We start from the raw sequence: 22,716 nt of genomic DNA, 5'->3' as shown, positions 1-22,716 counted from the left end.
AAAAGTCATGAAAGTGAGGAGAGTCTGATCATACGACGACACCAGCAATATTTCTTCCATTTTGTTCGTGCTTAATAAACAGTCGTTTTACTTGGAGAAAGTCAGAGCTGGAAATGTCTTTTTTTGATTTTGATGAGATATGAGATATATTAAGCTTGGTCTGGCGGCTTCAAGCATGCTGGGATTTCCATCTCATAACGTTGTTAGAGGAAGTTGCTTTCAGATTGTAACGACAGATGACTTGCATTTAGGTCATGTTTGTTTTCTGGAAAGTAGTTTCTGGGAAACCATTTTCCAAATTTTTCTGTATTTGTTTGTCATTAGAAAAGTTAGTCAACAGAAAACACTTTCTAGTTAACGGAAAATACTTTCCGGTCAACGGAAAACACTTTCCAGTCAATTTTAGTCAAAGAAAAATTTGACTTAGTTTTCAGGAAAGTGTTTTCCCTTTAGCTGTGTTTGTTTTCCGGAAAGTGGTTTCCGGAAAATCACTTTCCAAACTTTCTTGTGTTTGCCAGTAGAAAAGTTGGTCAATGGAAAACACTTTCCAGTAAAAGGAAAATTTGGCTTGGTTTTCAGGAAAGTGTTTTCCTGAAAAATTTAGGGGGAAAACACTTTCCGGAAGTTGTGAAAAATTTAGAAATGTCATTATTTGCTGATTATATTAAATTTAATCCTCAAACTTTTGATTGGTATATATATTTTTATTTTGAATATTTATTTTTCAATTTCATCTCTTAAAATTTTATTTTTATATTAACTTTGGTCTTTATTTTTATAATTGCTATTTGCTTTTTCCTTATCATATTTTTATTAAAAAAATTTATCTATCAAATTTGGTCCTCATTCTTTTGATTGTTACTTATTTTATTTGAAATAATTTATGAAATATTGATTATTATTATTTTAATTTCTTCATCTTTCATTTTCTTTAAAATTTTTTTAGATTTGATCTCTATTATTTTGATTATTATTTATTTTATTTGAGATAATTTATGAAATTATATATTTTTTTTTAATTTTATTCTCATTCAACTTTTTAATTTGTAAGATTTGTTCCTCATTATTTTAATAAGCTATGTATGAATATAGGATATAATAAAAAAAATTCATCATTATAAATACTTTTTAGATTTCATTTTTTTTATTGTAAGTGATTAAATATTTTATATATATTAGATAAACTTGAAAAAAAATTAATTCATTAATAAATTATTTTCCAGTTCATTTTCCATAACACTGCCAAACATCAAAAAATACTTTTTTAGAATTCACTTTTCAGGAATTCACTTTCCCCTAAATTCACTTTCCAAAAACAAACCATTTTCTTACAAACAAACGGACCTTATCATCCTTCCAGGAGAGGTGGAAAACTACATGGATGTGCTTTGTTTTCATTATGCCTTTACTGATTGATCTGTGACGAGCGACCGACTTTCATTTTTTTATTACGAATTCATTTTCGACTTTCATTATTCCATATTTATCATCCGTACGTGCTGTACATTAATATGACTCTACTAATCAAGCAGTTGATATCATGTTTTGATTTTTGACTGCTTATTGTCTCTAACAAGGATAATAAACGAGTAAATATTAATTATAACACAAATTATATAAAAATATTTAAGTAATTAAAAAATAATTTTAAAAAAATATTTTATTAATTCTCAAATAATATTTATTTGTGAGATTCTTGTGTAAGGTAAATTATAATTTAAAAACAATTTTTAAATTTTATTTAAGAAATCAAACATTAAAATATTAGAAATAAACATGATTTGATACAAAACAAAAACACTTCATAATATAATATATAAATCAAAATATTCATGAGGAATAGATAATTACTTCCGAAACTACTCACAAAAAGATTTAAAATAAACCATTTATAATTTTTTAATTATTTAGAGTATAATTGATTTTTAAATATAAATTAATTAATTATTATTTTATAATAAATTAAATTATTTATTTTATTTAATATTATTAGTTTAGAATCATGACTTATGATACAACTAACGAGTCATGTACATTATTAAAATCACTGTTGAGGCACACTTTTCTAGCAAAACAAAGGGCGGCTGAGGAGAAATTATGTACGAGTTATCAGTGTCCAAAGGACCAAATCAGTTCAACGAGAATGGGTCATATATGACGTGGCAACCGAACCGACCAACCAGCGTTAGGATTCAAGAAATGTCGAGGTCAGCATCATTGGCGGCTAATACTCGTAAAAGAAATTTGTTTTGACTTTTAGAAATCGTAGTCTTTGGGATTAGTATACAGTTTACACGAGCACGGTGACCCAAGAACACACCTCCGTTTCGACTTCCAGCCGTCTTCGGCCTCCCTTCTCTCTTGTCCTCAATAAATGATAACCCCCTCCCCCTCCCCTGCCAGGAACCAGTCTCGTTTCCTCTCATTTTCACCTTACTCTTTTTAAAACTGACAGAGAACAAGTAAGTATCCATCTCCGGTAGCCGTACGAATATCCCCTTTTCAGGTCGAAAGAAACGTTTCCGAATTCGTGTCGTTCGTCCAAGCTTGATTTATCGATCCATTGACCATGAGTTATAGTTGAGCTTTCATGGGTCTGGAATTGACCTCGTGCGAAAAGAAAATATAACGATGACAGCTGATCTCTTGTTGTAAGTCAATATCCACATTGATGCTCCGCATCAGCCAAGTAAGGCACACAGATATTTCGTATGGTAATTAATAGCATACAACATCAATTTGCAGTCGCACTAGAGTTTTAGAATATCGTCGGACAGTAGGCTGCACTGTTTGAGACTTGGAAGAGTCATCTGATGCATTTAAATTCAGTTTCTGTGGGCAGGATAGCTGGCCAAATGATGGTAAAGTTCGAAATCACGGCAAGGTTGTATTGTCAACGGTCAAATAAAAAACTTGCTTCTTAGAACCCTTCCTGTCTCAAATAAAAAGCCAACCCTAGACATCAACTTCTTGTATTGTCAACTACAAAGCAAAACACAACTTGAACAAAGAATAAGAAATGAAGCTAGTCTGGTCACCTGAAACAGCCTTAAAGGCCTACATCGATACTGTCAAATCTGTATGAAAACAAACTTTTCTTTATTATTTTACACAGTTTAATTATTGCTATCCATATATTCTGCTTGTTCATGATTTGATTAATATATTCGTGAGTTTTAATTAATTTGTTTGCAGTGTGAGGTTCATCAAGAATCCAGTGTCGCTGAGCTTATTTCAGCCATGGCTGCAGGATGGAACGCCAAACTTATACTAGAAACATGGTCACAAGGTGGAATTCTTGCCACGAGTATTGGTCTAGCCATAGCTAGCCGCCACACGGATGGAAGACACGTTTGTATTGTGCCTGATGAACTATCAAGATCGCAATATGAGGAAGCCGTGGGAGAGGCTGGGATATCCCCAGAAATTATTATTGGGGAGGCAGAAGAGGTTATGAAGGGGCTGGTAGGCATAGATTTTATGGTGGTGGATTCACGGCAAAGGGATTTTGCTGGAGTATTGAGGGTGGCAAAGCTGAGCAGCCGGGGTGCAGTTTTGGTGTGCAAGAATGCTAGTTCGAGGAACGAGTCAAGTTTTAGATGGAGAAGTGTTGTTGATGATGGATCGCGACGACTTGTGCGTTCTGTGTTTCTTCCTGTAGGGAAGGGTCTGGATATTGCACACGTAGCCACCAGTGGGGTGAGTTCTAGTAATTCAGGCAAGGGTGAAAGCCGATGGATCAAGCATGTCGATAGACAATCAGGGGAGGAGTATGTCATCCGAAAGTGATCTCCCATGGACATGACTTTGATGTTCTTCAGTTTTATGAATAGAAATTTCACCTTTTCTCGCCTCTTTCCTCTTCTTTAGCAGACAATGACTTGTACAGATAAAACTTAAAAAAGGGAGAGAGAGGGAACGGAGATTTAGTTGGCGTATTATTTTTTTAATATTGTTTTGTTGTTTCTTTTCACCCTCTTCCTTTACAACCCCACCGCTAAACAGTACAGGGATTTTCTGATGAAAAATATACGGGAACTTCCAGCCTATTACCAGATAGCCAAATCAACTGTCGTTTTGAATCGCAAGAATTTTGAGGCCAAACAGGCAGGCAAATGTGCACCAGCTTTCTGAAAGAACGAAGTATAAAGAGTGGGGAAATAATTTTGCTTATCTTTTTTTCTTCCCGGGCAGTAAGCGTGCTATGAGAACTTAATTGCACGTTGTGAAATATCTAGAAGCGATATGGACAAGTTGAAATCCATGTAAAACCAATCCACACTTGTGGTGGTGCAACTTCGACAGAAGTTGGATCTCAAGCTGTAAAAAGTTCACTATCTATTCAATCAATAGCCTTCAATGACTGGTCATCCGCAGCATCAAATACTTTCCGGCAGCCTCTATTTCTGGAGGACTTCTGGGGTGTAATTTGATCCATCTTTACTTGTCAACTGGATTTTCATCATGACACTGAACAGACGATGCTTTACATATATTCCTACATGGAACATGTTTACAAGGAGAAATAACAATTCATGAAACCACCCAAAAAATTGATAATACTAAACTCTGGCGGGACATCAATTCACAAATTGCTCCAAGATTGATAGGTTTATTAATAAACAATCTAGTCCCAACTGTCCCGACTTCTTCTAAAAGCCTTCTTGTCTGAAAGGGCTTTCTTACTTCTCAGTCGCTTCTGCTCCCCGATAGAAGCCCTGTTAAACATGGAAATTTGAGCAAGATTCAATCCTGAAACCTTCACAACCAAACCATGCTGACTCAGATTAGATAACGAGGGAAGCATAGGGAAATCCAGATATTTCTTGGAAACTACAGGGATTCTAAAATAAACAAGGGAAGTAGGCACAGCACAAGCGCAAAAAGAGATGCAATTGGAAAATACAGATGGTCAGTAACACTTACAGCTTGGCAATTTTCTTCTTTTGCTCTTCCGAAGGGGGTGGTGGAACATAAGAAGCCGCATCAATGATTGCCTGTTAGCTCAGCAAAACAGAAACAACTAAGAAATATAGTAGACAATGTAATGAACTGTCAAGCAAGGAAATTTTAACAGCATGTGACAGAGTGATATAGCATCGATCATCTGCAAATGAGTTCAGAATTGATGAAACAAAAGGCAAGCTCATTTCATTTATGTGCCAGACACCGTTTGGTCTACTATCTCAAGAATTGTGTTTATAATAGAAAGCAATGAACCATCACATACTCTTTGGTACCTGTAGTTTTTCTAAAGCATCGTCAACGTTACCCCTGAGGAAAGAATCAAAGCAATTGTTCAGCAGCAAATAGGCAAAAGGGGTAGCAGAATAGAAAAAAAAGGAGCAGAAACTAACGTCTGTGTTCTAGTCTTTGTTGAAGAAATCACAATCTCACCATCCTTGTTAATGCGATTCTTTTCCTGTTCACAGAGAGAAAAGCAGATTGAGAAAAGACTGCATGACTAATTTTTATAATTGCCTACATACTCATATATATATATATATATATATATATGTGCATGCGCACACGTGCGCGGTGTGGGTCTAGCAGTGTTAAACACACAACACTTCTCTTCTTTTCTTGTCTCTTTCCTCTTTTCTTCTCTTCATCATTTCTTCTTCTTCTTTCTCTATACTAGTGGCATAATCATTTAGGTCATCCTTCTTTTGTAGCCTTAAATAGTATTTTTTTCAACTCTGTCCAAACAGTGTAATGTGAAAAACTTATTATGTGATGCATGGGAATTTGCAAAGTGCACACGTGCTACTTATTCACTTATTAATAAGAGAAGCATTGCATCTTTTGTAACTATTCATTCTAATGTTTGGGGTCCTAGTTAAATTGTTTTCTTGTTTGGTTTTCGATGGTTTGTCAACTTCATTGATTGTTACAGTCACACCACTTGGGTTTACTTGATCCATAAAAAAAAAAAAAAAAAGAAGAAGAAGAAGAAGAAGTGAAGAGTACTCATGTTTCCAAAAAATTTATAAGATAGTGTGCACACAATTCAATACTAAAATACAAGTTTTAAGAAGTGATAATGATACAAAATATATAGATAAAACCTTTCAAAGTTATTTTATTGATCATGGTATTGTTCACCAAACAAGTTGTGTAGATACACCAAATCAGAATGGTGTGGCTAAACGGAAGAATTGACATCTCCTAGAAGTTGCAAGATCTCTTATGTTCACGATGAATGCTTCAAAATCCTATTGGGATGATTTAGTCCTTACAGTAGCATACCTTATCAACCGAATACCCTTGAGAGTTCTGGATTTTAAATTGCCTGTAGAACTTCTACAAGGAGTTTGCTCCTTTATAGTTCCTCCTAAAATGTTTGGTTGTGTATGTTTTATTCAAGATCATTGACAAACAATTGAAAAATCAGATCCTGGAGTCTAAAATGTGTATTTATTAGGTACTTTGTCACTCAAAAAAGTTACAAATGTTATCATCCTCCTAGTATAAAAACATTTGTTAGTGTGAATGTGATATTTAAATGAAAGTGAGACCTATTTCACTAAGTCATCTCTTCAAGGGGGTAGTAATATAAGTGGTATGAAGGAAGATCTGACTTTGTCCTTATCTCTTTTATGGACTTCTAAACTTGATTCGGAAGATGGAAGTGGTGGCAAAAAGAAAAAGATAGCTCTATGGATGAGGAGAATGGTGGGGACTATTAGTAAGGAAGGAGAAAAAAATATATATAATAGATCAAAAGATAAGGAGAAGAAGATCTTGACTTACTCTCGGAGGAAGCCAATAGATAAAGCTATTTTGCGTACTCTACCAAGCCAAGAGCCAACCTTTGATTCAATGTCATAATCTTCTCATTCTGGTATGCCTCTTATCCCTATTCTTGAGTCCCATGTTCCTAGTTTTGATGCTAATGATCTTCCTATAGCTTTTAGGAAAGGAGTTTGAAATTGAACAACGTATCCTATAATTAATTTTATTTCGTATGACTCTTTATCTCTTTTGTACAAAGCCTTTGTCTCTTCTTTATCTTCTACATTAGTTCCTCGTGATTGGAAAGAAGCTTTAGATGATCCAAATTGGAAATCAGCTATGATGGAGGAAATGAATGTGTTGGCAAAGAATGACACATGAAAGCTTACCACTCTTCGGGCTGGGAAGAAAATAATAGGATGTAAGTGGGTCTTTGTTGTTAAACAAAAACCTGATGGAGCTATTATGAGGTTCAAAGCAAGACTAGTGGTAAAATGCTTTACTCAAACCTGTGACATTGATTATCAAGAAACATTTGCTCTGATAACAAAAATGAACTCTATATAGGTTCTTTTATCTTGTGTTGTAAATTTGGGATGGGATTTACAACAATTAGTAGTTTGCATGAAGATACACTTGGTTTCGCTTGCTAAAGGATAGGGAAAAGTTTGTAAATTAAAGAAAGTCTAGTATGAGTTGAAACAACATTCACGAACATGGTTTAATAAATTTAGCAAAGTTGTTGTCAATTTTAGGTACAAACAAACTAATGTCAATTGCACCTTATTCATCAAACATTACAATGGTAAGATCATGACTCTCATTGCATATGTTGAAGATATTGTGGTGATAGAAAATGATTATAAAGAAATCACCTTATTAAAGCATTATCTTGCCTAGAGGTTTGAGATCAAGGATTTGGGCAAATTACAATGCTTATTAGGTATTGAGGTTGCTTGATCAAATAAAATCATCTTCATTTCTTGAAGAAAGTATATCCTTGATTTACTTGCAAAGACCAAAATGTTGGAATGCGGACCTATTGATTCTCCTATGGAAACCAACCATCACCAAAAAGGTTGTGTAGGTGAGTTAGTGGACAAAGGGAGATATTAAAGATTAGTTGGGAGGATCTATCTCTCTTATATTGGTCTAGACATAACCTGTTCAGTCAATCAATTTATGCATGATCATCGCTCATTACATCTAAATGTTATTTATCGCATTCTTAGTTATTTCATGTCAGCTCCTGGAAAGGAGCTGAAAGTCTTTAGATGCTGACTGGATTGGATCTCTAGATGATAGAAGATCTACATCTGGATATTACATTTTTGTTGGTGGTAATCTAGTTTCATGGAGAAGCAAGAAACAAATAGTGGTGGTAAGGTCTAAGGTCTAATACATATGAAGTTTGTGAATAGTTAGCTTAAAATTTTGATTTTTTTTTTAGCCGGGGGGGGGGGTAACAAGTGATAATCATGTTTCTTTGTTTTGTAATTATCACGTTGTCATTAATATTGTTTATAATCCAGTTCAACATGATAGAACAAAACATATTGGAATTGATAGACACTTTGTCAAGAAGAAAATAAATGATAGGATAATTTGTATATCTTTTGTAAACTCTGAAAATCAATCAGCTGATATTTTTACTAAAGATCTTAGTAGCATGAGCATCAAAGACATTTATGCACTATCTTGAGCGAGAATATTGACAGGGTGTTTTTGTAATTGCTTACATACTCTATGTGTGTGTATGGTGTGGGTCTAGAAGTGTTAGACAGCACTTCTCTCCCTTCATATCTCTTTCCTCTTATTTCATCTCTTCTTCTCTCCATCCTTCTTCTTTCTTTCTCTATTTTTCAGTTATTTCAATCTAGGAAAACCAACGGACCAAAACAACAAGGACAAGCATTGATCATTTAATCCCTTCTCTTGTTGATATAATAGAAGACACAGTTCAGTTTCCAAAGAAAGGATATATCTAATTTTAATTCCTCCCACATCTGCCATGAGAGAGGGGGTGTATTAATGTGGTCTTATGTACCACTACCGATCCTCAGATCAAGAACACTACCTTGCTACTGTCTGACCACAAAAGTGGAACTAGACTTTGTTGAGTTGATGACATACCATTTGCATGATCCTCTCTCTGATCCTGTCACTTAGCCAATATGCTTTTTTGACATTGAAGCGCATGTCCACCTTGGTGTTAACTGTAAATACAGTTACGAAACCATAGGATTAGAGATCACAAGACACCCAGGATTAAGGATCATAGGACATCAGAAGGAAGAGAATAGACCTTTGTTTACATTCTGGCCGCCAGGTCCACCGCTTCTTGCAAAACTCACAGTGACATGGCCTGCAGAGACATACATTGAACCAAAAATTACTTGTAGCACAATGAACAAGAATTTATAATAAAGAATGGGGTAAGCAGTATCTTAATCATAGAACAGGTTATACCGGGCATGTGTAACTTTCAAAATAAATTCCTAAAAAACAGCTGACAACCATAAACAAAATAAGCCAACAAGAATATTTAACAACAAGAAAGTAGCAGACCCTCTTACTCCATGTTTCCATTTTTCAGTTGTGAGAAGAAAACAGAACCTGCCCTAACACAAAGCAAGCCTATGAAAAGCGACAGAATCAGCATCAAGCCAATGTGGGATCCAAGAATGCCAGACTCTCAACCAAGATTAATGGATGATCAATAGTCTGGCTGGTAAGCACTTAAATACAGGGTTGTCCAGTAACCAAAAACTATGTATACATGCTAATCAACCAAACCGTACGTATGCTCTTTATAAGTTCCAGAGACACTTTTCAAACTAAATCTATAGTCAGGCAATAAAATTCTGCTGCAACGACCTCTCATGACGATTTTGCATGGCTTAATCTTCGGCAAAGCCAAAAGCAGGATCGATTATTAGCATGCCACAGTAACCAGTTCTCACATTGCTGCATCTAAAGCACCGGGTAACACAAGGATTTATAGAGCCCGTAAAGTCAAAAACAGCAAAAAGAAAGGGGGGAAAACCCATAATAACTTTTATAACAATTTCTAGCCACTGTAGTCGATAAATTTCATCAAGTTATTTTCAACAATAATTAAGATTTCGATTGCTGGATTAAGGTCATCTTAAGTTCTACTTGGTTAGGAGAAAAAAATCAACTTGTTATTTAGATAAATTGAGCTAGATATCATATATTTTCTTTTCTTTTCTTCATTTTTTTCATTGCAGTCAAAAACCAGACTGCAAATATCGGGATTCAATTCCTTCTCCACATTTTCTTCTAATTGGCAAGAAATAAAGCTAAGTATTTTTAAATACCGCGTGTGATTTTTGGAGTCGGCTCGTTTCCAACGGCGCTGGCTCGCTCCTCCGCTTCTTGCAGTAACTGATGAACCTGAGACAACCGAGCGGGTACCTTCTTATTATCGGAAGCCGCACATTTAATCCGGCAGAAGCTGATTTGGCGATTTGGTACTTCAATGCTCGCCCAGTGTAAATTACTTAATGTTCTAGTCACAGACAATGGTGGTATTAGTCGATGATTGAGGAAGACTTGTTTGAGAATCATGTCGGTTGTGATTCTGATAACCGCCATTTTTGTGACTTGTTTACCTCTGCTTTTATTTTATTTTTATTTTTTGAAGCAGAGTGAAACCTAGTTGAGTTACAAATGAGATTTGTTGCTCTGTTTAAATTTCCGCCCAGGGGTTCATGGTTTTTTAACCAATGCCAATGATGCCGCCCAGATTGGCAATAGGCCTCTCTCCAAAAAACCAAAAAAATTAAAACATTTTGAGAATTGAGATAAAGAAGTAGCAATAAATATATTTTTTAAAATAATTTTAGAATAATTTTTATATTTTTAAAATAAAGGTATAAGAAATATGTTTTTAAAAATAATATTTTTTATTTTTTATATTTAAAATATTTATATAAAAAAATTAATTTTAAAATTATCTAACTAAAACATATATTATTATTATTATTATTATTATTAGTATTATTATATTCAACCTAAAATAAGGTCGAGTCATGATTGTAAAGAGTTAATCCTAATTTTTTTTAAAATTATCAAAATAAAACCGTTTTGATCCAAAAAATATATCAACTTATTTTTTTCTTGAATTACCTCAGGTCACCAATCTTATCTCTATTTTTTGTAGAAAACTCCGATTAGTCCAAGCCCTAAGTTAGAAAAAGTCCAAATTTTACAATTAGTCATTATACTATTATTAATTTTAATACTAAATATAATTTAAAATTAAAAAAATAATCATAAACATCTTATTATTTTAAAAAAATATATAAGTTTACCAATAATTTATTTTAAAAGTAAAATTAAAATAAACTTCTTTGTATTTTATTTTATCATATAAATCATCAACCATCAGAAACATCTATTACTGCATTATAATATATCAAAAGACACAAAAAAATAAAAATAAAAAACCCTAGATCAACCATTTTATTTTATTTTAGAGATAAATAAGTTATTTTAGTGTTTAAAAAATTTGGAAAAAACAAATACCCTCTAACAGACAAGACCAAATTAATTACCCCTAGCACAAAGGCTTCCATTTTTCCACTAAAAGATAAAATGATAATTTCGTATATATTTTTGTTACAAAAAGCAGACAGTAGGGAACGAAACCCTGAGGATTCCAAGTTGAACTCTAAAGGGTTCATAAATCACTAGCATTATTATACATCCGAAACTAAGGTCCAATACCATATGTTGTAACATCCAGTGAAGAATGAAGATCTCAATACAATAAGCGTGGTCGTACGGAAAGAAGAATCACTGGCAGCAATCATCCAGGATGAACTTTACTGACCATCTTATCTGGCTGCAGCTGACGCATACATTGTGGAACTGATTGCAGCTACAACTATTTCCTATCTCCATTCAAATACTACATGGGAGGAGGGAAAAGTGGGTACAGCACTGGGAAGGAAGCATGTTTGACTGCTTCTTAATCCATTTGCCTATTTGATGCGTCTCCTCACTGCTTCTTAGGATAACCGACCATGTCTTTGACATCTGACGAACCTTTCCTCCTTCCAGACTGCTGTTTGCCTGAAGATCCTGCCCCAACTGTGGTGTCTGGTACCATTCTCCCAGAGTGCTGTGATTGTTCTGCAGAAGGAAGAGCCCAACCTCCTCTGCTTGCCTGTGCATTCTGTCCACTTCTGCTAGCCCCTGTACCTCAAAATTATAAAGCAAAATAGGAATCAGTAACCCCAACAAAACCAGATATCTTACATAATTGGGTCAGAAATGAGAATCAGTTTTTACACATTCATCCAATACATGCATATCCATTTAATTGGCGAGGGGCAAACAGTCAACAAAGATAAATAGCAAAGTACAAATGTGCACCAAAATATACAAAGCTGTTCCCAACAGCTTAAGCCACATCAACTACCTAACACATAATCCTAAGTAAATGGATTTGGGTAATTCATCGGGTAGGAAAATATGAACTTGCTGAAATTTGACAAATATCTTACATAACCCTTTACACTGCGAGGTAAAGAACTGTAACCATCCCTCCCTCACCCTTATTCACGTGTAATTTGCATATCATATGCACTATTTGATTCTTAAAATTAAACTAAAATGAAACAAGGCAGTGTTCTTAGTCTCTGTGCTATAACATGCAGTTGCCACTCAATTTCTATACAACCGCTTCTATACAGCAACCAGTCACATGAATCACAAGAGACAGTACAGTAAAAAAATCTTCACAGGTCTATCAGCAACCCAACATTATTATAGCAAATAAGCATCTTACTAAAAAAAGAGAGACACCTTGACACAACAAACATCCTATCCAGCAAGAACACAACAATTTTTGATGTACAAGCATCACTGCAACAATAAGAGAAGAGAGCACTTCAAAGCAGCCAAAGCAAGCTTACCAATGTTATCAATCCCAGTAAAACTTCCAGTCCAGCCAGGCAAATGCTTTCCAGCATTTCCCTTCCAAGCTTCTTCAAAACCAGTAAGCTCATCTAGTAACACACAGATCCCAATCTTCAACTTAATCCTTTTGGGCATGTAAATATGAATCGGGACATGATAGAAAAAATGACTGTACCTTCATTGAGATTGTGCAACATCTGCATTGTATTAACCCTACCATCTGAATTAAGCTTCCTTGTAAGGCTATGGCCCTGTAAAATTAACCCAAAGCATTACAACACATTCTATACATCAAAAAAGGAAACCTAAAAAGCGAAAGCAAAGGCAAGAATAGCAAAATGACATTACGTAAAACACTAAACAAATACCTTGTTGTGAAGTCCTCTAGACACCTTGTGGGTTGCTTGGCCAGTAGCACTATCAGCTGCTTTGCTTTCTTCGAAAGTCAACTGTTTCACAGGGTCACATAAATAACAGAACTAAGGAACCAACTGCAAACATCTCTCAAAAGAAAAATAACTCACTCCATCACTCCCTGCCCTCCTCGTCTTGGAAGACGTATAGTACGCTCCATTTGCACCACCATGTGTGACAGTCGAGCTCTGAAAAGTGAAGCTGTGTCCTTGGGGTAGGGACTCCATACCATTGAAGCTACTATAATCATTGCTATACTGCAAGTGCTTGCTCTTTCTCGCTGTAACAAGGAAAAATGGCATACATGTTTACGCGGTCTAACAATTATCTACTGCAAAATAGATAAGATGCCATGTACCAGAAAACAGAATACAAGAAGACGTCTCACCTTCAGCTTCATCATCTGGGTCCTCAACGTAAGGCTCCTTGCTCGACCTACCATGTTTCCTAGGATTCTCTTTCTTCTCTGTATCTCCTTCACCTTTCTCATTATCAGAATCTAGCTCTTCAATAATCGGCCCCCTTGATTTTTTCAGCTCTGGAGCTTGGTGATCAACAAATCCAGATGGATGCAGATTGGGAAAAGGAGATGGATGCATATTGGGGAAAGGAGATGGAAGCATATTGGGGAAGGGAGATGGATGTATATTGGGGAAGGGAGATGGAAGCATATTGGGAAAAGGAGATGGATGCATATTAACAAAAGGATTTCCGCCAGAACCAAAGAAATTCGACTCGAGCATGCCTCCAAATGGGCGTGTGAAAAACGGATCATCAAACGGATCCCTTCCCCCAAAAAAATCAGACAGCAAACTTCTCTGACCCCCAAAGCCACCAAAACCACCAAAAGGGTCACCATTATCAAAGAAAGGATCTCTGTTACCCCTGCCTCCTTGCATTTTCAAACAACCACAAAACCTGAAAAAACAGGAAAACACCATTCACTTTATAATTAAAAAATATAATCGGAATTTTGGATGATCAAAGTAGACAACGATCATAATTTATATCGCCCCGTTTGTAACTACCGTAATTAGAACTAAATTCTATAGAGAAAAAAAAACAGAATTGGTAGACGCAGAAATTAACAAGACACTAATCAAAATACAAAACCCTAGATACCAGAGAAGGGGGAAACAGAAAGAGTACTTCAAAGAGGGAAATAATGGCGATTTTGAGAAATTCCAAGAGGCGATCGAATCAAACCCTAATAGCCAAGATGAGACTTGAGAGATGCAAGGGGTTTCGTGAAACTTTTTTGGTTTGTGTTGTAGGGGTATAAATGCTAACGGAAACCGACCCTGGAGATGAGAAAAGGAAGAGGTGGAAGGGTCTGGTATGACCACGGCTGGTACAGATATTTATTATCAACGAAAGTGCATATTAGGCGCTATAGTTGTCCATTAATTCCACTTCGGTTCTATTGCTTATATACCTTTTAATATCAGCCTCATTTGTCGGTGTCAAATCTTTTTAGTGAGAAAATTTAGCTTATGTTTTTTTTATATTCTAGAATATTGAACTATGTTCCGCTGTGGGTAAAAATAATTTTTTTAAAATGTAAAAAAAATATTAGGAGGATAGAAAATGTTTTAATGATATATTATTAAATATGAGTAAATATTTGTTTAGAACTGTTATTGTGGTAGCGATTTAATATGTTTTTTTATTTAGAAATGTATTAAAATAAAATTTTTTATTTTAAAAAAATTATTTTTGACATATCAGCACATCAAAATAATATGAAAATATAAAAAATAAATTTTATTTTAAGCAAAAAAAAATTAATTTTTTTTAAATACGGTTTGCATCGCGTTCCCAAACACACATTAAGTGGATTAATTTTGAAATCTCCCAACTCAACTCTTTATCTTACTTAAATTTTTAATTAAACCGTGTGAGAGCTAGTTTGACTTAAATCGATCAATTTTATAGGTCCAAATACAATCTTGATGATTGATAAAAACATGACTTAGCTTGTAAAAAGACTTTAATATGATAATTTTAAATAAAAAAAAATACTGAGACAATGACATATTAGATTGAGTTTGGTCCCCATGTGCCCTGGGTCATGGACTTTATTGGGTTCAATAGCTTTTTTCTTATAAACTTTTTATTTAATTATATAATAAAAATAAATGCTTATAAAATTATACCAGCCTAAAAATAAACACTTATTTAAGATAATTATCCCTGTAAAAAAAAAATAAAAATCAACAATGACCTCTATTTTCCAATCAATCAAATATTAAAAAATAAATTAAAAAAAGAATAAATTAAAAAAAAAACTAAAAACATGAAAAAAAAACATATCTTATTAGTAAGTAAACCCATCAAACTTGTTAATTGAGTAAGCTAGATTGATATGTTAAACCTGTAAACTGAGTTATGGACTCCACTAAGATTATAAAACTATTTTTTATTTAACTATATGATAACAAAAATAAACACTTTTGAAATTAAACATTAATCCAATACTGGGATTTTTTTTTAGATCACAATAATCTTATAAAAGATGAAGCAAAACCATTTATGAAATTAAATTTTTAATCAACCCAGTATCCATGTATGAAATAAAAAAAAAACTAATTAAAAAAATTAAACTTGTCACACTAGCGAACCAAGTGAACCAGCCAAATTTGTGAATAAATCCACTAACTTTATAAAGTTTGATAACATAACAAATTATTTTTTTTAACTATATGAGAGAAAAAAACATACAATAAAAGAAAGTCAACCTTTATTTTTTTAAAAAAAACATCCCACCAAACTCGTAAACCAAGGTAACACAAGTTACCCTGAGAAACTTGCAAACCATGCTAACCTCATAGAAACGTAAAATAAAAGGAAACAAGTTATGAAGTCAAATTCTCAATCATCCCACTATTAAAAGATGAAATCAAAATGAATGAATTTAAAAAAAAATTCACAACAAAAATCCATAAAGAAAAAAGAAAGAAAACAAAACATTTGTGGATTACTTTTGTCATTTACAGTGCAATGTGTGTGAGTGGACAATGATTTCCTCACACTCTTTAATTTTTGTTACTTTATAAAGTTTAATAACATGACTTTTCTTATAAACTACTTTTTTAACTATATGAGAAAACAAACAGACTGTAAAAAAATCAAGTTCATTTTTTTAAAAAAAAAAAAAACAACCCACGAAACTTGAAAATCGAGGCAACCTGTGTTATCTCGGCAAATCCATAAACCACGTTAACCTCATAAAAAGGCAAAACAAAAATAACCAAATTACAAAGATAAATTCTTAACAATCTCAATTTAAAAAAATAAAATTGAAAAAAAATTTTTTGAAAAAAAAAACATAACAAAATTAAAAAAAAAAAAAAAAAGCAAAACCCTGTGGATTACTATTACAATCCACAATGCAATGGGTGTTTGGTGAATAATGGTTTCCTCCATCCTTTATTTTTTATTACTTTATAAAATTTAATAAATGACTTTCCTCAAAAAATATTTTTTTAACTATATGAGAAAAAAATAAACTATAAAAAAGTTAAGTTCAATTTTTTAAAAAAAAAAACTCACCAAACTCGTAACCCAAGGCAACCTGAGTTATCTTGGTAAACTCGTAAACCACGTTAACCTCATACAAAGGTTAAATAAGAAGCAAATCATAAAGTTAAATTCTCAACAATGTCAATTTTAAAACATAAAATCAACAAAAAAATATTTTAAAAAAAATCATAACAAAAATTCAAAAAAAAAAAAAACATTGTGGATTACTATTGTAAATAGTAATCCACAATGCAATGAGTGTTGGGTGAATAGTAATTTTCCCACATCGTTTAATTTTTGTCGCTTTATATAGTTTGATAACATTGTTTTCTTTCTAAAACTATTTTTCTAGTTCTACAAGAAAAAAAACTAGGTTCAATTAAAAAAAGAAAGAGAAAAAAAGAAACATCATCGGCCCTTAAACTAGAGCAACCTGTGTTACATTGACAAACTTACAAATCATGCCAACCTCATAGAAAGACAAAAAAAATACAAATCTAAATTCTTAACTATCTCAATATTTAAAAAAATGAAATCAATAAAAATAATCTTGCAAAAAACCATAACAAAAAAAAAAAAAAAAAAAAAGGGAAAGGAAAGGAAAGAAGCAAATATAAGAAGCAAATATTAAACTATCTCAATATTTAAACATCACCTTTTAGAGTAGTGTTTAAGAAGCAAATAATAATGTGTCGTATCACCGTGTAAAAGGCACTAATATATTCAAAACACTACTCTAAAAGGTGATGTTTAATGGTTGGACGACTCCTCACATGCTAACAATTTTATAATAATATCCCTTAGTACCTCTAGAAACTACAATAAAAACAATGTAAAATGATAAAAAAAAAAAAAAAAAAACATAGAGAGAGAGAAGGCCTTGAGTGAGGGCTGAAATGGTTTTGTCTTTAAAAACACCAAAGTAATTACACTATTCCAAAAAAATAAAAATACAATTATATGGTTAAATGAGTAATTTTAGTGTGCATTAAAAACAAATTTACCAAACTAACCTCATACAATTCGTAAAAGACAATTGTGTTATGATTAAAAGATTATATTGCCCCCAATACCTAGTTCAAAGTTTCAATAGCTAAAGGGCAATACAATAATTACACTATTACAATAAATAGTAATTTATATCTCGGGGCACAATAACTTTCCTTCCACCTTTAGTTTGTTTTAACTAGATTAGTGGCACTTGATATGTTGTGGGCCGATTTAATTTCTTAACGTATGTTGTAACCCATTTTTGGGTCCCCACAAAAATAAAAATAAAATAAATAGCCAAAGGAGGTTGGAAAAATAACAGGAGGCAGAAGTGTTCAGAAAATGGTCAGAAAATTGGTCAAGGAGTATAAAGATACAAAGATTGGATTTTTGACAGTATATTCTTGAAGGATGAGAGCCCTATTGAGAAGGAAAATTTGAATTCTGAGGAGAAAAGCCCAAATTTGGATGTTTATGGACTTAATTGGATTTTTATTTGAATTTATAGAGGATTTGATTGAATGTTTCTGTCATAGAAAAATTGATTTTTAAGTCGATTTGGGCTTTAATTAGAAGAAATTAAAGTTCTGGGGCCAAATTATAATTTTTAGGAATTTATTATATATCAAATCAGGGGCTTAATTGCATATATATTGAAGTTTAAGGGCCAATTAGGGGCTTAATTAAGAAAATCCGAAACCAGGGACCAATTTGGAAAATGTGCCTTAATTTACTGTTCACTTTCTTCCTCAAAAAGCTGCCTGAGTGGCTGCTTTCCAGGCGCGTTTTCCAGCTCGTGTGGCCTCCAAATCCGACAAAGCTTGCACCAACATGTCCACATGAAACCCCTTTATCCCGGAGAATGGTCCGGTCGGGTCGGAAAAGTTAGAAACGACTCCGTTGAGTGGCTCAAAGTGGCCACCTCGGGCAGTTCACAGCCTTGAGCTGCCAAATTTGGCAGCTCGAGGTGCACACTTTGAGCCAACGGTTGAGATGCTTCCCAACTGAATCAAGGGCTGCAATTTTTGCCCAAAGTAGACAAGATTGCCCTCTTCCACAGCCTATAAATAGAGTCGGATTTGATGACCTGAGGGGGGAGAAATTCGGGTCCAAAGTCAGCCAAAAACCAGCATTTTCGCCCAATTTCTGCAGATTTTTCTTCTTCTTCTTTCTTCCTCTGCAACAGGAAACCGACGCCGTCTTCCTCCAACTCCACCGCTGCAACCGCCGGCTGAACCACCTCATCACAGAAGCCACAACCCCTTCGGCCAAGTGAGCCCCTCTTCCTTTCCTCCTCCTTCCTCTTCCTTTCCTCCTTTTCTTCTTCTTCTCCCTCCTTTTCTTCTTCTTCCTCCTTACCTACTGTTCATTGCATGAACAGTAGGCGTGAAATATAATTCACGTCCTACTGTTCACGCAGGACGTGAATTATATATATATATATATGTGTGTGTGTGTGTGTGTGTGTATTATAATATTATAAAATAAAAATAAAAATAAAAATTTCCAAAATCATTTAAAAAAAATGTGATTTTCTCGCATCTTTTTCTACCAATTTTGCAGGATATTGGGTTGTATTTTTATATTGTAAAGATACAAATCCGGTATTAAAATACCCGGTTTTTGTCAACAAAAAAAAATGTTTATTAAAAAAAAATATTTTATTTTCATGCATACGGCCAATACTCTAACATGTTTTGAATGTTCTTTTTATATAAAAAAAATATTTGAAGTTTTGAAAATGTGTTTTCGCATAGATTTCTTAAACACAAATTATTTTCTTGCATTTTTGGATTTTACAACATGTTTGTAAAACTCCAAAAGGTATTGGTCAATATTCCAAAAACTATAAAAATTTTATTTTGGGAGGGGAATTCATCTATTATTCACCGCTAATGTTTGGATAAAGAAATCCTTAAAGGATGAATATCCAAAATATTATTGGGAGTAATAAATCCGCACACATCCTTGAAAGAAGCCTTGATTATAATCGAAGACATTTCAAAATTTCAAATTTTGTGACTCCACGGTTTACGAGCCGCGAAAGTATAAAATACTAAGGCAAAAGGAGGCTTTTAAAGCACTTTGAATTTCCTTAGATTTCTAAATTTTTTGTCCCTCCTCCTTGCGATTTACGAGTCGCAAACTCTTGAAATACTAAGGGAAAAATGAGCTTTCAAAGCACATGGAATCTCCTTGGATTTCTATCCAAATAAATTTTATTTGAATCAAACCTAGGAAAATTGACGGGATTAGAAAACACCAACACCATAGATTATAGAGCAAACCAAACACCAAGCAGCTTACCTTAGGTAGGGCGTACTAGGGGTGCTAATACCTTCCCTTTACGCAACCAGTCCCTTGCCTTAGAATCTCTGAAAGACCAGTTAGGGTTCCTAGTGACCAAAATACTAGGTGGCGACTCCAAAGAACCAAATCAAGCAAAAACAAATGAAAATCGCCATCGAACGCCGCGCGAGATTTTTTGACGTGCGACAACGTAAAGAAGGATACTCGGGCGATAATAATGTTTTTTAAAAAGTAATAAATACTTGATAATCGGGTCATTGACTTAAATGGATATAACAAGGTCATCATATAATCTAATAATATGACTTAAAAAGTAGGCAACAATAAAGACAAATTGTGTAAAAAATTTTGACAATAATTTACTATGAAAAATGAGCTGCTAATATCATTCCTGAGAGAAAAAGAAAGAAAAGCCTACTGGAAATTCACCGTCACTCCATCATAGACACCCCCCAACACTCGAATAATTCATTAAAAAGGTTCAAACCTCACTGTAAAAGACTGCACGATGACACTTAAAGAAACCACATTAGCCACTAGAGCAAAGACTTGATATGCGAGCAAAACATTATAAAGTTACCTTCTCGTGTCTATATTCAATCAATTAATTCTATTTAATTAATGAATATAATTTATTCTAAAAAAATAAATTGAACAAAGAATGATAAATAAAAAGACCCGATATAACCCGATTAAATAAAAAAAAATGATAAAACAAAGGACGTAGAAAGCAAATAAAAAAAGAAACTCAATTTCCAGTTAAATAAATATTTAAGGATGAAATTGAAAAATTATTAGTTTAAAAAAATGTTAAAAAACCCCAAGCAAGATCAAGTGAATCTTATAAAGTTAGGTTAGTCTTCCAATCTTACAAAACATTAAATCCTAGGCACAAGCTCAACCAAAAAGTTCAAATTTTTAAAAATTTGATGTTGAATGATGAAATTAAAAAAAAAATTTAAAGAATTTGTCAAAGGAAAAAAAACAACATAAAAAAATAAGAATAAAATATAATAGGAAAAAAATAGAAGATGAAATCATAAAAAAAAAATTCTAAAAATTATCTCAAATTAGATAAATAGTCATTAAAAGAATATAGTCCAAATTTGACAAAAAAAAAAAATTAAATGAGGATCAAATGAAAAGAAATTTAATTTTATAAATTATTTCAAATAAAATAAATAGTAATAAAAAAAATAAGGATTAAATCGAAGGGAAAGAGAAATGAAAGGGTTGAATTGAAAAATTGAAGGGAATGACACAAAATGAAGGAGGAAATAAAAAAGAAAAAAGAAAAAAATAATAGTCGACACTAAACCAAATGTTCGTTGAGTGCATGAGCTATTGATTTATACAATGACCACCGATACTGAAAGCCATCTTGGGACCATGTTTTTGGCCATCGGAGTTAGTTGTACACGCTATTTAAGATGGTTAAGTGATTAAATGAATATTTGACAGTATGATAATGATTACTTTTCAAATAACTTCTTGTGCCGAAATAAATACCAATAATATTGTTTTATTTTTTAAAAATTATTTCTGACATCAGTACATCAAAACAATCCAAAACGTACAAACCATATTAAATTTTAACAAAAAAAAATTTGAATTTTGTGGGAATGCAATTTCAACCGTGTTCACAAATGCATTCCAACACATGTAATGCACACTTCAACTATTTTTTTATAAATATATTTTTGTTATTTATTAAAGTATAAAATTCCTCCTAACTAAACCTCACAATAACCAAAAAAAACCAATAATGTGATGAAATTTTAAGTATAATTAAATTATTTAACCGTGCTTTTAAAATTAAAAAGATAAAAAAACCTTTCATGGCCAATTAAAGCAATTTTTTTTTATTAGAGGGGTAAATATATGAAACTACAAAAAAACCCTCTATAGTAACCTTATAATTATTCTACTTTTAAGAGTATTAAAATCATTTGACCATATAATTAAAAAATCAAATGTTCATTTTATTCTCGATTACTTCTAAAATGTCAAATGTTGTCAACGCAAATATAATTTTACCCTCAAATATTAGCATGCGAGTTTTTTTTGAGTGGCAAGATAGTTAAAAAAATAAAAAAATTCCTATCTACAGCATTGTGTACAGGGGAAAGTGTTTTTACCATCTCTTTCAGTTTTTTTTTTAATCTATAATCATCAAAAAATGAAGAATCCCGGACAGTGTTAAGTAGAGGTGAGTAAAAAAATTGATTAAATTAATTTTTTTTAAAAAAATAACTAAAAAATCAAATTATAAAAAAAAATCGATTAAAATTTTTTAAAATACCAACTGGTTTAGTTCGGTTTTGGTTTATAAACTTGAAATTAAAAAAACCGAACTGAACCCAAACAAAAAAACTGAACCAAGCCAGAAAATAACTAAGCCAAACCGAAAAACAATTCAAACCCGAAAAAATCAAGCTAAAATGAGAAAAACTGAGCCAAACTGGTTTGAACTGATTTTTATCCTAAAAACCTGAATCAAAACCGGTCGGTTTGAACCAGTTTTGGTTTTTTATTTTTTAAAATTCAATTTAGTTATTTTTTTTTATAAAAACCAAACTGAATTGAAAATGATTCCATCCTCAATTCAGAAGTTTTTTTATTTTTAGAAAATGCCTTCTATTCAAATAAAATTTTCTATTTTACCTCCTCTTAAAAAAATTGAAAAACAACATTGAATTGACGAATTAAAACCAGATTTAAAAATATAGGAATAAATATCTAGTGTAGAAACTAAGAGGACTAACTGATTAAATATTTTATGGAACTATCAACCAA

The 22,716-nt window shown here is 32.8% G+C and overlaps 3 protein-coding genes across 5 annotated transcripts; 1 reads left to right on the top strand and 2 right to left on the bottom strand.

The window, feature by feature from the left end:
• Positions 1-2,288: 2,288 nt before the first annotated feature.
• LOC118036071 (uncharacterized) lies at positions 2,289-3,967 on the top strand. The gene is made up of 2 exons (XM_035041776.2): positions 2,289-3,079; positions 3,196-3,967. Exons 1-2 carry the CDS (start codon positions 3,020-3,022, stop codon positions 3,787-3,789), a joined length of 654 nt encoding a protein of 217 aa, XP_034897667.1. The 5' UTR covers positions 2,289-3,019; the 3' UTR covers positions 3,790-3,967.
• A 240-nt stretch (positions 3,968-4,207) lies between these two features.
• Positions 4,208-10,530, bottom strand: LOC118036070 (uncharacterized). Of its 2 annotated transcripts, none has more exons than XM_035041774.2 (7): positions 10,077-10,522; positions 9,041-9,100; positions 8,869-8,951; positions 5,358-5,422; positions 5,241-5,274; positions 4,927-4,997; positions 4,208-4,718 (listed from the first exon to the last, which is right to left on the bottom strand). In XM_035041774.2, the coding sequence occupies exons 1-7, from the start codon at positions 10,351-10,353 to the stop codon at positions 4,628-4,630; spliced, it is 681 nt and encodes a 226-aa protein (XP_034897665.1). In that variant the 5' UTR covers positions 10,354-10,522; the 3' UTR covers positions 4,208-4,627. The 2 variants fall into 2 exon arrangements, with proteins under 2 accessions (XP_034897665.1, XP_034897666.1); XM_035041775.2 differs by having other exon boundaries at positions 4,537-4,759; positions 10,077-10,530.
• An 805-nt stretch (positions 10,531-11,335) lies between these two features.
• Positions 11,336-14,438, bottom strand: LOC118036069 (uncharacterized). 2 transcript variants are annotated; one of them, XM_035041773.2, is made up of 7 exons: positions 14,221-14,438; positions 13,487-14,016; positions 13,209-13,378; positions 13,053-13,133; positions 12,860-12,935; positions 12,681-12,773; positions 11,336-11,958 (listed from the first exon to the last, which is right to left on the bottom strand). In XM_035041773.2, the coding sequence occupies exons 2-7, from the start codon at positions 13,995-13,997 to the stop codon at positions 11,762-11,764; spliced, it is 1,128 nt and encodes a 375-aa protein (XP_034897664.1). In that variant the 5' UTR covers positions 13,998-14,016; positions 14,221-14,438; the 3' UTR covers positions 11,336-11,761. The 2 variants fall into 2 exon arrangements, with proteins under 2 accessions (XP_034897664.1, XP_034897662.1); XM_035041771.2 differs by having other exon boundaries at positions 14,248-14,438.
• Positions 14,439-22,716: the final 8,278 nt, after the last annotated feature.

Source organism: Populus alba, chromosome 1 (assembly GCF_005239225.2).
Source record: "Populus alba chromosome 1, ASM523922v2, whole genome shotgun sequence".
NCBI classification, from domain to species: domain Eukaryota; kingdom Viridiplantae; phylum Streptophyta; class Magnoliopsida; order Malpighiales; family Salicaceae; genus Populus; species Populus alba.
This window is presented reverse-complemented; position numbering and strand designations above follow the sequence as displayed.